General features: G+C 32.5%; 1 protein-coding gene across 1 annotated transcript; it reads left to right on the top strand.

Annotated features, from left to right (window-relative positions):
• The first annotated feature begins 9128 nt into the window (after positions 1 to 9128).
• On the top strand, positions 9129 to 13122 carry LOC114287533 (uncharacterized). The gene has a single exon (XM_082899232.1). It carries the CDS (start codon positions 9906 to 9908, stop codon positions 11097 to 11099), a length of 1194 nt encoding a protein of 397 aa, XP_082755358.1. The 5' UTR covers positions 9129 to 9905; the 3' UTR covers positions 11100 to 13122.
• The last annotated feature ends 2196 nt before the right edge of the window (positions 13123 to 15318 follow it).

Genomic DNA, 15318 nt, shown 5'->3' with positions numbered 1-15318 from the left:
CATTGTTGAAAGTGGTCATGCCTCAATCAAATTAGTTAACCAGCCTAATCCATTTTACTGTTTGAATTTGGTAAAATGGTTGGGGTATTAGAGAGCATTAGCTCAGTCAGTAGAGAATGTGATAAAGCTGTGTATATACTTGCAAATAAGCATGCACTCTACCACCCACACCGACAGCAGACTGCATATAAATAGAGTTTTTTATGTTGAATTGTTGAAAACAACTTCTATTTTTTATTTTGTAACAAATGATACAGGATGTCAGAAACACCCTTTAGACCAAGAGAGAATCTTTTTGAGAAGCAAAAATATTTCCAAAGCATGCACAAGTACACGTATCTGAAGGGTCCTATGGATAAGATCACCTCTGTTGCCATTCCTGCAGCTCTGGCTGCTTCTTCTCTGTTTCTTATTGTGAGTTCATTTCTATACACATTTTTCCTTTGATATTTTGTTTTTAGGGCGATTTTAAGTGATTATTGATGCATCACCGTTCTTGTTAAATTTTATGCGTTCTTTCCAGGCACGGGGCATCTACAATATGTCTCATGGGATTGGAAAGAAAGAATGACGAGGTGATTTCTGCTCAGCAAGGGTCTATTGCTTTCCGACTTTGACTGGTTTCGTTCTTGAAGTTTCGAGCATGTTTACCTTAAAATAATTACATAGTTGCAGGCATGTTGCTAGCAACAGCTGTTAAATCTTTACTGATGAGTTGATTGCTTGTTCATTTACCGGTTTAGTTTCAATTGGTGCATGGTTTATTTTTTAAATTCATAAATAAATATTTTCTGCATTTTGCACTCTGTTTCATATTCTGTCAGTTTGGAAGATCAAAATTTCTGCATGGCAAATTCTCTAGTACACCGTAACGGCTGCATGGGGGTATGGCCCCAAGGGATTAGGTCCATCCATTTCTCTACTTTTGTCTAGACTGGACAACTTTGAAATTAAATCATAATAAAAATTAAAAATAAGCTACATTTTATCAAGAAAGTGGTAAAAGTTGACATATTTTTGTCTTTCGCTGAATTTTTTTTAATTTTTTAATTTTCGTAGAATCGTATAGTCTAGAATAATATAAAAATATAGAAAGTAAGGGGTTGTTTGGGATGACCTAAATAAGTGTACTTTTTGTCTTTTTACGAAAATATGTGTAGAAAAGTAGAGAAGTGATATGATAGAAAAAAGATAAAAAGATAAAAATATGAATTATTTTGGATATGACAAACTTAGCCTAAGAGTTTTTGCAATTTATTGTTTTGACCAGCTCTATATGACTGGATAAATGATTTTGGGTTCCTAAACAGTCTCCCCTAAACAGGTACGGATCTTCATCTTGCAATTTTAATTCTTGATTTTTTATTTACTTTTGAAGTTATAGCATTTACTAACAACCAAACTCCCTACAAAGTTTCAGCATATTATATGGGGTAATGTTAGGGATATTAAATTTTTTAAACAAAAGAAACCAAACATATCAGCAAAACAAAAATGCCCACACACAATTTTGAGCTACCAAACATTTTCCATGTATAATAAAGCATGATGGTTTTTGAATTTATTTTACACACATTTGTCTTACTAAGACATTTGGACGGTTTAGGTCTATTCAAATTAAAAAATAATAGCTGAGATATATTTTTTTTAAAATATCTTACATGTACATTTTTTATTTTTCCGTTTTTTCTCTCTTACTTTTTCCCATTCTCTCACATCCTTTTATGATCCCATGATTCAACCTTTCTCTCTCTTTTCTTTCTATTTTTTTATTTTCTCCCATTTTTATTTTTCTCTCTATTTGTTTATTTTCTCCTTTTTGTTCATTTATTTTTATTCATATTATATGAAAAAGTCTGCGATCTCATAATTGTGAGTCAAATTTTACTATGTGTAGTGGAGATTATATTAATGAATTTTTTAGTCCACAAATTAAATGAATTTGAACAATTAATTATTATTTTTAAATATATTGAATATCTGATAGATTTCGTAAATGTAGACCTCATATGAATCTTCAACATATTTTTGTCCTATTAGGACACGGCTAAGATCTGTTCAAATTATAAAACAATGACTGATATATATTTTTCCAAAAATGTTCTACATATATATTTTCTACTTTCCTACTCCTCTCTCTCTTACTTTCTCTTTTTCTCACACCTCTCCTTCCATGATCCTGTCTTTCTCTCTCTTTTCTTTTTATTTTTTTTTATTTTCTTCCATTTTTATTTTTTTCTTTATTTGTTTTTTTTTTAATTTTCTCTTTTTTGTTCAATATATTTTACACATATTTTCATACAATATATGTGTGCTCGTAATACACTAGAACATTACGGGCATACATGCAATTTTTATATAATTATATAAGCAAAAGCAGTATTGTATGTATTCTTGTGAAAATTGTATGTATGCTAGGCACATCTATTTATCTAGTTATATATTATATAAGTAAAAAACAAGTTTCGTGAGGAGTTTTTTGAGAACTCCAAAATTTTATAATGAATTTATGATTTTATTAAATTAAAAAATAAATTTAAATAGTATTGAGATTACAATTATATTCTAATTCTAATATTATTTACACCGTGCCTTTAAGTACGGCCATACGCCAATATATATATATATATATATATATATATATGAAATTGCTAATTTGAGTGGTACTATTGCCCTTTCTTAACTTGGACTTAGTAATATCAAAAATATTTAACAAATGCATAAATTGAACTTATTCTTTTCTTTTCTTTTTATAATATTAAAGACTAGTGTATGCCCGTGCCTAAAGGTACGGTGTAAATAATGTTGGGATTAAAATGCAATTGTAATTTATACATATTATATTGAAATTTATAAAACCTGTGTCATTTTTTGATAAAGATACTAAGAAAATATAAAGAAATATTATTCTTCTTAAAGAACTTGTAACAATTTTACTTGTACCACACACTGTACAGAACTCAAATAAAATAACAGCTCTCCCTAAACAAAATACAGAAATCAGCGCTATTGTATACTCGTTAACGTTCTATAATAAAAAGAAAAAAAAATTACTGAACACCACATAAAGCACACCAAGAAATGCTCTGCAATTTCAACAAATTAAATTAAAAATTAAATATCAAACAATGTATACCAACCTGTACTCAGCAATTCCAAACTTAGGAGATTCCAAAACTTAGCACAAAGTTATTCCCAAAGTAACTCAAAATTTACCAACATATGTTGTCTTAAGCAAGGCATTTATTTTGTTTATAAGATTAATCTGTGTTCACCAAAAAAAAGAAAAAAGAAAAAAAGAGATTTATCTATATTTATCTTCCATTTTTTTGTTTTTTTCTTCAATTTTTTCAATCCTCATTATGCACATTTTTTTTTTTGGGTTTAAATCTTCAACACATACTCCCAACAATCACCAAAATGTGTAATGGCCAAGCCAACATTTTCTTATGGCAAGAAAAGAAATCTAGTGTACAGTGCATGGGTCAGTCAAATAAGCCATTATATTATGTTTCTCATAGGTCATACCAATCCATTCTATCTCATTCCACTACTTCACATTCACCAAAATCACTCACAGAAAAACTACAAAGACTACTACAACACCCTTTACTAAGCTCCATAAGAAAAGAAAGATTGAGAAAAATAATCTAATAGAAAAAGCAAATGAGAGCAAAAAGTTTGAGCTATACTATTTTTTTTTATCATGGTCTACTGCTCATTAGTCCCATTTTGCTTCCATCTTTTATGCAAATGGAAAGAGAGCTTTGTTTAAAACATAACTACAAAATGGGAGGAGGGAGAAAGAATGGTTTCCATAATGATAACAAAAAAAAGAAAAAAAGGAAAAAGAAAAAGAAAAACAAACCCAAATAAAAGAGGGGAAGTGTGAGAGGGAGAGGGAGAGGGAGAGGGAGAGGAGGCAAATATTTATTATCATATCAAAATCCAAAACCCAAATAAAAACCCTAGATTCTCACACATTCTTCCAAAAAAAACAACAAGGGGTATAGCTTTCTACCTTGGAGCTATGTAGAGAGAAAGGAGGTAGAGATTGAGGCAGATGGTATAAATCACCCCCACCCCCCTCAATGGTGCTATATTCCAAAAATCACCACTGGAGATTAAACTTCTAAAGAGACAAAGCTTGGTAGAAAGAGGAAGATGTGTGATGGGAAGAAGAAGTGTGAAAGAGAATGGAGTTTTAAATTTTGAAATCAAAATCAGAGAGAGGGAGAGAGAGAAGATGTCTGTGTGAATTGATTCAATCTTGAGGGTAAGAATCGAAAAGCTAAATATAAAACTGATTCGAAGCATTGGTATCCACCCAAAAAATCTGAACCATTAAAATGTCCAAGTAGGACAAATGAGAGTAAGACATTTTCAACCATTGGATTAAATCAATCTAATGGTGCATATTTTGATAGATAGAAAAAAGTCCCATCAGGATTCAAAAATGTATGCCTGTGCCTAAAGGCACGGAGGAAATAATATTGGGATTAATCTTCTCCTGTCCAATCTTTTATGTAGTACATGGAAAATTTATTCACAAAATAATTTCGGAGAAAATTGTTCCTTTCTTATAGCATCACTATTATTCTTACCCAGGTTGGTCTCATTTGAACTTCGGCTCAAATTAGAAAGGAATATAATCTCAGTGATTGGTAACTAAGTTGACAATGTCCAACAGTGTAAAAAACAAAGTTGCACTTCAAATAATGTTGTGTGCTCTCTAAGAAACATATAGTGCAATTTTGGCTTGTTCAAATTCAACTAAACAAAGTTCTGATCAAAAAGAAAAAATAAATTCAACTAAAAAAGGTTGACAAAAAAGAAAAAATGGTCCAATAATGGTTATGAAGGCCTTTCTTAGGTAGTGTGTATTGTGGGAAATCAGAAATCAACTTTGTGTGCCACTTCTATGCCCTCATATAAAACATCTTAATTCATAAACAAAAATAAAAGAAAATATAAATAGATAAAAACAAATGGAAGACAAACAAACAAACATAAACAGTAAAGTGGCAAACTCATTGCCCTCAAAGAATTATAGATTCTTTGAGTCTTTCTATAACAAATGTAGAAAACTGGAGCGCATTTTGGGGGGAAATGAAAGGCATCTCAATCGTTGAATTTTGGATGGAACAATCTAAATCATTGAAACAAAATGTATCTCTGATAAAAAATCCCATGCTTAAGTGAATAAAGAGAAGAAAAAAAAAATTTAAAAGAGGAGGAAAATATAAAATATAAAATATAAAAAAATAACAATAAAAATGATAGAATTTGAAAATTTGAATTTAATTAGACACCAAGAAACAAAAAATTAGCAATGCTAATCAACAACCATAAAAAAATCTTTTTAATGTTTTTTTTAATAACCTTAAACAAAATTAACCATATATGACAGTCAAATATTTTTTCCAAATCACTTGGTAGCAAATCTATATAAAAAGATTAGACAAAAGAACATAGGTCTTAAAACTAATTCCATTTAATCCAATAACAATAAAAAATGATAAAATTCCATTTTGAACTAATCCAAAATTACAGAAAGAGGATACCATAAACTAATAATTAGTCAAAGGAAACTCAAAATTATACAGTAATCTATGATTAGCCAAAGGAAACTCAACAAAAATAAAATAAAATAAAATAAAAATTTGAGGCTGAAAAATATTTATGAACTATTTTCTCCACTTACTCACCAACCAAACATGACAGAATTTTTTTGGTAAAAGCTACTGATTTATGGACTAATACATATTTATACCGATTCAAAAAAGTCTTCAAAATTGAAACAAACAAAAAATAAATATTACACTCACTGCGTAATTCCATTCCATATGAAACAGGTCCATACTCTCACACTATTTAATTTCATTTTTAGAATTTATTTATTTTTAAATTTGACAAAAATAAAACTCAAACAAATATTTTCAAAATTTTAAAAAAATATTTATGATCCAAAAATAGAAAATCTTAGAAAGTTTTTTGTAAAAAAAATCTTAGAAAGTTTTTGGAAAATCTTAAAGCTCAAACTCAATGATTTAACACAAATCAAACTCTAGCATAGAAACAAAACAAATATGAAATCTATATAATATGACCGACACTTTGTTTTTGGTCCAGCGGGGCAATCCTCTGATTTTTTTTTTAATTTTAAAATTAAAATTAAAATTAAACAAAGTGATGATGAAAATGTGGATTAATCAAAAGAAAAAAAAACAAAACAAAAAAAAGAACAAATCAAACTCTAGCATAGAAAGAAAACAAATCTGAAATCAATATAAACAAATCCAACACTCTGTTTTTGTTTTTGTGAGTGAAGCAAAAAGAAACAAAAAGAATTCTATGAAGCTTTCAATTGGTGGAAATGACTCAGCATGGTCCAGCTTTAATTTGCATGTTTGAGTGAAACAAAAAGAAAAAAAAAAACGCTCTGAAGCTTAGAAAGTTTTTAGAAGGACACAAATCTGAAATGATTTAACAAATGCTTATATGATACCTTCAAAAGGAGTGTATACCATAGTGTTTCCCAAAGACTACAGATATATAGTAGACATTGAAAATTAAGAAACAATGAAGAGGAAATATACCCAACAAATGCTTCAAATGGTTGAAGAAAGACAAAGATTGAATATAGCCATGAATTGAAAACACAAATATATAAATAAATAAATAAATAGAATTTATTACCTCCCAACACCACAGGCAGGACTCTGTCTCATCCTCTAAGATATCAGCATCAGCATTAAGGACTTCATACGAAGATCTCTGACCAATGAAAAGCACAGTGCTCTTCACAAAAGCAACAGTGGTGGACAACCCAGAAGCAGAGCCACTCTCTCTCGCCTTCATCTTCTTATATATCTGATCGACCAATTTTGAGAGCGAAAGAGTGGTCTCTTCGAGCAAGTACACAATCACCAAATTGCTCGAACCACACCCATTCAAATCCAAATTGATTTTATCATCTGAAACCTCTTTGTAATACTTGAACAAACCCTCCGTCTCTACGCGTAAGGCATTAACTCGAGCCTCTCTCTCTTCTGTGGTCAATGTCTGGACCAGTGAAGAAGAAGAAGAAAAAGAAGCTCTCTTCCTCTTCTTGAGAGACTTGGTCGCACTGTTTTCGTGATCTAGGTTGCTGCTCATTTTCTTCGATTCATCAGCATCGACGACCATTGGATCTTCCATTGAACCCTGACTTTGCATGTACACTCTCAAACACAACACCAATCGACGAAAAACCTGAACAACAACAACCAATCTGAAATCTAACGAATCTAAAATCTATATAAACAAATCCAACACTCTGTTTTTCTTTTTGTGAGTGAAGCAAAAACAAAACAAAAGAAAACAAAAGGAATTCTATGAAGAGGGAGAGAGAGAAGAGCGTATGAAAGAGAAGGATATCTCTAAAATGAGAAAGAGGGAGGATTTGGGCAGAGATGAAAGAGGAGAGAAGAAGAGCAAAGGCTAAATCTGTACCATCCAGAGTGAATAACAATATTGATCTCAACCATTGAAATGTCCTTGTAGGACAAATGAGAATGAGACATTTTTAGCCCTTGGATTGAAGCAATCTAATGATCCACATTTTGACACATAGACATTTTCAATTTTGAATTCAAAATCAACCTTCCATTGTTATATAGATGTGCAATGTATATCATGTCAATTTTTTTTTTTTTTTTTATTATTTATGACATTTATAATGAAAAATTCATATTGATACAAATTAATAATTGCATATACTATAACAAAGTGTTAATAGGGCTGAGCAAGGAATCCATGAAATCCGTAATTCGATCCAGTCCAGTCCAATCTAGTGGATTTGGATTGGTTTTTTGAATTCGTAGTTCGGTTCCGGATTGAAAAATTTAAAATTCGTAGTTCACGGATTGGTTCCGAATTGAACCCCACGGTTCTGAATTGGAACCGATCCGGACCGTATACAAATAGTCTATATTTTTATTATACACCCTCCTCCATAGTATCTTCTCTTATTTCATATAAAACTTAAATTCAAACCTAAACTCGCATAGTATCTTTTTTTATTACTTTTGTTTGCTAGTTTTTAGCGTTAATTTGTAATGGTCTAAATACTTATGGTGGAACCAATTTTCTTATGATTGTTTAAATTCTAGAACAATATGTTGCTATTATGAAAAGACATGTTGCTATTGTGAAACTAATATGGTGTTATATTTATATTTTTATGAAATTAAAGTGTTATATATATTTTTTTGTTATTTAATTATGTAAATCTGCGGTCCTAAACCGATCCAATCCGTGTTTAAATGGATTGGTTCAGATTGATTCCATGATTTAAACGGATTGGATTGGTTCTAATTGTTCAGGAACCGTAGATAACAGATTAGTCCTGATTTTACCCAAATCCGGTCCAATCTAGACCATGCTCGCCCCTAAGTGTTAACATTATTGTTTAACAATTTTCTTTTATAACCAAATGAATTGTAATTTATAATTGTTACTAAGCATGCCCATCAATTTTCATTTTGTTTATTTTATTTTATTTTTTTTCCCACCAAGCCCGGCACAACATTACATTTAAGGTAAATTACACCTCTCATGAGGTTTTTTAAAAAAATTAGAAAAAAATACACTATAATTTTAGTAATATAATTATATTAAATTATTATTAGGTTAAAGTGTTAATTTGTATAACAACAATGATTCATCCCACTAAAAATATCACCACTAATAGCACTAATGCATTAAAAAAATAAAAAAATAATAAAAAAAATACAACTCCAAGATCAAAACATCACATCATTAATGGCGGGACCCACTGCCACCTAATTAGTGGGCATTTTTCTTTGTATAATATTTAGTATTATTTTTTATCAATTATTTGTTAGTAAAATAAATAAAAATAATAATAATGTTGTTATATTCTCTATATTAATAGATATATCAGTCCCGCTACGTAGCCCAAAATTACTGTGGCTCGACTGTCCCGAATTTCAAAACAACGTCGTTTTGATATTTTATTTATTTATATTTTTTTTGTTCTTCTCCTTCCCCTTTCTTCTTCCTTTCCCTCTCTTCTTCATTCCCCCTCTGCTCTGCTCTGCTTTACTCTTCGAAATAGATGAATCAGAATCAGAATCAAAATCAAAATTAAAAACAAAAACTCAAAAAAAAAAAAAATCAACAAATCCAGCAACATTGCTCTACAAACCCAGAAACAGAGGAACCAAAATCAAAAACAAAAACAAAAACTCAAAAAAAAAATCAACAAACCCACATGAAAATCAAAATTAAAATCTAAATCAACAAACCCAACAACAAACCCACATGAAAATCTAAATCTAAATCTAAATAAAAAATTCAAAAAAATCTCACAAATCACCAAAAAAATCAACTCTGCTTCCAATGTATAGTTCTGTGATCACTGATTCTCTTCAGGCGAAGACTACAATGAAGGCCGATAGCAGTCTTACCTACGTTCTTCCTGTTTCAAGAAAGCGCTCCAGAGATTTGATTAATCCATTGATCTCCTTTCCCAACGCTCAGATTCAGAATCAAAACAACAATCGCACTTAGAGGTTGATCGCTTATTCTCTCTTCTCTCTTCCCTCTTCTCCCTTCTCTCTTTTCCCTTCTCCCTGTTTAAGGAAAGGGGGAAAAAAAATTAAATAAAATTAAAAATAACGTCGTTTTCAATTTCGAGCCAATCGGGCTATCAACTTTTCGAGCTCTCAAGCTTTATTGATATATATATATATATATTTAAAATTTTCTTTTTTGTCTTCACTATTTGATTTAATGTTACTAAAATACATTTCAGTATAATTATATTAAAACAATAAAAATTTATATATATATTTTCAAATATATGAGGGAGGCGAGTGTAATTTACCGTTACATTTAAAATGTTAAAATCTCCCTCTATAAAAGCTTTCTCTCCCTACAATCGTAAACACCGAACCATGGCTACTCGCCTGCAACTGCTGCAACTCTTCATCCTAACCTCCTCCTTCATCTCTACCACAACCGTGACCGCCATTGACAACGCTTCGTCTTCATCGATTTCTTCATCATCACCGTTTCCTCCATCATCATCGTCACCAGCTCTCCTTGGCCCCATTCTCGCCAAACTCGGCTTCCTACAACTGGCCGACGCCGCCGCAGAAAATCACTCCACCACCGCCGCCGCCGCCGCCGCCGAATTGCGAGGCCCCGCCACCATCTTCGCACCGGCCGATTCTTCACTCCTTACCTGCCCTTCCTGCTCCGTACCTCTCCTCCTCCAAGAACACTCCATCGCTGGCCTCTACCCCCTCCACCACCTCCGCAAGCTAGCCTTCGGCACCAAAATCGAAACCCTAGCCTCCAGCCGATGCATCACAATCACCTCCGACAAAAACAGCTCCAATGTATTCGTCGGCGGCATGGAGATCACTGATCCGGACCTCTACAACGACGATCGCGTGGTTATTCACCGCCTTCGAGGCTTCGTTTCTCATCTCTCGCCGATTTCGTGCAACATCGAGCGAATGAGTTCGCTCTCTTTTCCTCCTCCGCCGCCGATGGCGGGATTCTATATCATGCGCCTGATGCTCAAAGACGCCATGCTCCGCCTCCGAATCAGCGGCTTCAGCGTTCTCGCACTGGCTCTGAGAGTGAAGTACTCGGAGCTCTTGGATCTCCGAGCTCTCACTTTGTTCGCTCTCGACGATGAATCGATCTTCGCTAAAGGCAACTCTTACGTCTCTGATTTGGGACTCCACATTGTGCCGAACCGGCGGTTGATGGCGGCGGATCTGGAGAGTTTTCCGGCGGCGACGGTGTTGCCGACGATGGAGTGGGGGTGGAGTCTGGTGGTCACCACCGCGGGCGGCGGAGGTCCGTTCGCGCCTATGAGGATCAACTACGAAAAGGTGAAGAGCTTTGATTTTGTGTATAACCTCAAGATCGCGGTTCATGTGCTGTCGTCACCGTTCCGAAGTGTCAATCAGACGGCTGCGGTTGAATTGGCTCAGATCAATCGGTGTGAGATGGATGGTGTGGATTTGGGAAATGCTGGGTTCTGTGAGATGGTGTCCCCCACTCCGGGGATGGTATGATTGCAGATCATGATGGTTTGTAAGATTTGATCTCAGCCACTGATTTTTGTTTTGTACTGTAAGTAATTGTGTTCTCACTTGTAGTGTAACAAACTCATATGGAGTCACGTTTTTTTTGTACGTAAGAGTGTAGTGCAAGCCTTTTCAGCGCAAGTAAGGTTGGTTGGGTTGGGACTACAGACCTACTGTTTGATGCTTTAATGGCATGTACGTTACTCTGGACTCAGCCAATATTACCTGGCAAACAAATAAAAAGCTTTACGCCTAATTTGGGCTCGACCCAACATCAGGCCCAATATAGCAATTCCAAATCCAATCCTACAAGTACAATTAACTTGAAATGTACTTGGATATTAAAAATTAATTTAACCAATAATTATTTTAATTTTTTTTTTGGTTCAATGAAAATTAGATTTTTGGGGGAGTTACAGGCCGGTCCAAACTGGACTTAGGCCTTGTTTGGAATATACTAAAAAAGTTTAAAAGTCAAAAAGTCACTATCCTATTTAAGTCTCATCATCTTATTTAAGTCATATCACCTCTCTATCACATCACTTCAAACCCAACTCATATTTCATAAAAAGTCAAAAAGTGCACTTATTTAGAACATCCCAAACCACCCCTTAATTTCCAAAAAGTTCTGACCCAAAATAATTTAGCCCATCTTTCATTTTTATCCTTTACATTCAGTTAAGTGATTTTACCCTAAACCCAAACACATCCTCTCTCTCTCTCTCTCTCTCTCTCTCTCTCTCTCTCTCTCTCTCTCTCTCTCCTATTTCTATCACTAGCACACCATCTCCTCTTCCTCATCCTCCTCCATCACCATATATGTCGCTCGGCTCAACTACCATCTTCATCTATCATTGTCAACAACACTCATCTCAACTAACACCGTCGTTTTCCTCATCCCTCACCTAACACCACTGTCTGTCTCCCTCGTTGCTATCACCGTTGTTCCTCCCCCATAATTCATCTGCTAGCTTCAGCACCGCAAACCTCCATCATCGATCTACCATCTTCGACATCGTCGTTGCCACCATCTTCCTCCATCACCGATCTACCATCTTCGATATTGTCATTGCCACCATCTTTCTCTATCACCGGTTTGGGATGCAAAGTATCCAATCAGTGCATTGAAAGGTGTTGTTGATCTTCTACAGACGTGTAACTGATCTGATAAATTTGTTACTTAATTCAGTGATAAAGTGATAAATTTATCACTCAGTAATTTATGAATGATAAATTTATCAAATTATAGATTTGTAGGTGTAAGTGTGGGTATTTTATCAATGGAATGACAGGGCACATACAAAATAAATAAATTTATCAGTGCTTCATAATAGAATGTTGTGATGCCCCTCTCTTTCTCAAATCAAGTTTGCTATTTGTAAATTTTTTTTTACAAATTCAACAATGGTAAATTTTTCACTGCAACTATGGCTGAGATTTGTTGCATGATAAATTTATCACTGAATCTAACTTTTGATTCTTTGTCTTGATTTGTGATAGCGTAAAATGATGAGAATTATTCTCTGGTAATGGCTTCTCATCTCTCTCCTTCATTCTCTTCATTTTTTTTTCTCTTTCTTTTATCGCCACCGGATCTGAGTAGGTGGTTGCGGTAGTGACGTGTTGGAGATGAAAAATGGCCAAAAAAAATATTGTCGGAGGTCGGAGGTAGTTGCCGAAGGTCAATAATGGTCATGGAAGGTCAGAGGTGGTCGTTGGTTGTCGGAAGTAGTGGTCGGTGGCCAAATCGTGGTTCACAATTTGGAGTTCAAAAAAAATGAGAAACTAGAAAGAAAAAAAGAAGAAGTTATCAATGCTTCATAATAGAATGTTGTGATGCCCCCCTCTCTCTCAAATCAAGTTTACTATTTGTAAATTTTTTAACAAATTTAACAGTGATAAATTTTTCACTGCAACTCTGACTGAGATTTGTTGCATGATAAATCTATCACTGAATCTAACTTTTGATTCTTTGTCTTGATTTGTGACAGCGTAAAATGATGAGAATTATTGTTTAGTAATGGTTTCTCATCTCTCTCCTTCATTCTCTTCATTTTTATTTTATTTTTTCTCTTTTTCTCTTATCGCCACCAGATCTGAGTAGGTTGCAGTAGTGACGTGTTAGAGATGAAAAATGGCCAAAAAAAATATTGTTAGAGGTCGGAAGTAGTTACCAGAGGTCAGAGGTGGTCGCTGGCTGTCGGAAGTGGTGGTTGGTGGCCAAATCGTGGTTCGCAATTTGGAGTTCAAAAACAAAACGGGAAACTATAAAAAATAAATAAATAAATACAACAAAACAAAGTATGGGTAAAGATGAGAAAGAAAATTATAATAGGACTTAATGGTGCATAAAAATATAAGATAGTACCTAATGGGTGTGTTTGTTTGGATGGACTGGATAAGGGGGGATTATAATCCATCGGACTATTAGTCTTGAGATACATTGTCCCCAGACTATTTGGTTGGACTGGATTTGTATCCTATATTTGTTTAGTTATGGGATTAGATATCTGGATTGGACTATTTTTAGTGAATCTAATGTTTGTTTGAGATATTATGGAAAAGGATAAATGCTCAAATGACTATTTTATCCTTTTCAATTATTTACTAAGTAATAGCAATATTAAACATAGCTTTAATATTTTAATTATTGTTAGCTAGATTTACTAAAAATTTATTTTATTTTATTTTTTGCACAATTAAATAATTTTATTTTTTAAAAAATTAAATAAATTAAATATAAATAAAAATATATGTTATTTTTTAATTAAAATTTTAAATAAATTTATTTTAAATAATAATAATAATTAAATAATAAAATAAAATAAAAAATCTATTAAAATTTAAATAATGAAATTAAATAAAATATAAACAAAATTTTAAAATAAAACATCAATAAAATATCTATAAAAAAAAACATTTTAAAAAATTAAATAAATTAAACAAAAAATAAAAATTAAATTAAATTATTTTATTTTTAAATTGAGACATTTAAATTTTTTTGAATTTTACTAAATATAATACATAATTAAATACTAGAGGGCAAAAATGTAATTTTATTGTCTAATTCTATGGGATGAGTTATCCCATAGTTTCTATCCCACCCCCCCATGGGATATGATAATGCCACAGATATGGGACTAATAGTCCGGGGAGACTATTAGTCTGGAGCAAAACTTTTGAAACAAATAATGGACTATTAGTCCTGTGGGACAAATAGTCCAATCCCACACCCTAATCCTTCAAAACAAACACACCCAATAGGTAATAACTCAAAAAGGCAAGACCAACTAGTAGATTTTATTTTAATAAATTTAGAATATTAAAAAAACCAAATTGTAAATAATTTTTATGTCCTATAACAAATGTTTTATTTAAACCTTTAAAATAATATATATTGCTTATTTTTTTTATTTGTCTAGTTTTTTTAGATGGAATTTTATATTTTATTTTTTGGACAAACTTCACTTTACCCCTTATGGTTTGGATCATATGCAATTTACCACTATAACATTTAGAAATGATCACATAACCCTCACGTGGTTTGTGGATTGAAATATACCGTTAAAAATTTCTTCAAACTTAGCTGCAAGTGTCAAAATATCGAAGACATAAGGGGGTTATATGTTCATTTGCAAAGTTTAAGAGGATAAATTGCACATAGAATAAAATACAGGGATTAAAGTGCCTTTTGCCTTCCAAACAATGACGAAAATATAGGGGTATTATAGGCCTTGTTTGGAGTGTCCTAAAAAAGTCAAAAAGTCACTATCCTATTTAAGTCACATCACCTCTCTACCACATCATTTCAAACTCAACTCATATTTTATAAAAAGTTAAAAAGTGCACTTATTTAGAACATTCCAAACAACCCTTTAGTTTTTTTCATTAAATCATTAAAGGGTTTAACAATGCACTTCAGTTCACAAATGACAAAGATTATGTGATCATTTCTAAAGATTAAAAGATAAAATAATTGATAAATTAATTGATTGATAAATTAATCACACATGGCTCCAACTATAGAAAGGTAAAATAAAGTTTGCCTTATTTTTTTCTATACAAATTAATTGATAAATTCAAGATTTACCGAACTAATCAATATCGTCCTTGAGGTATCAAAGTGGTTGTTGGAGCAATAAAGATATGCACTAATTGATGTACACAAAATGACTTTAAAAATGTATATAATTCCAATTCCATTTAT

Source organism: Camellia sinensis, chromosome 12 (genome assembly GCF_055761805.1).
Source record: "Camellia sinensis isolate YWXY chromosome 12, ASM5576180v1, whole genome shotgun sequence".
Taxonomy (NCBI): Eukaryota; Viridiplantae; Streptophyta; class Magnoliopsida; order Ericales; family Theaceae; genus Camellia; species Camellia sinensis.
Note: the sequence above shows the minus strand (reverse complement) of the source record. Positions and strands in the feature narration are given on the sequence as shown.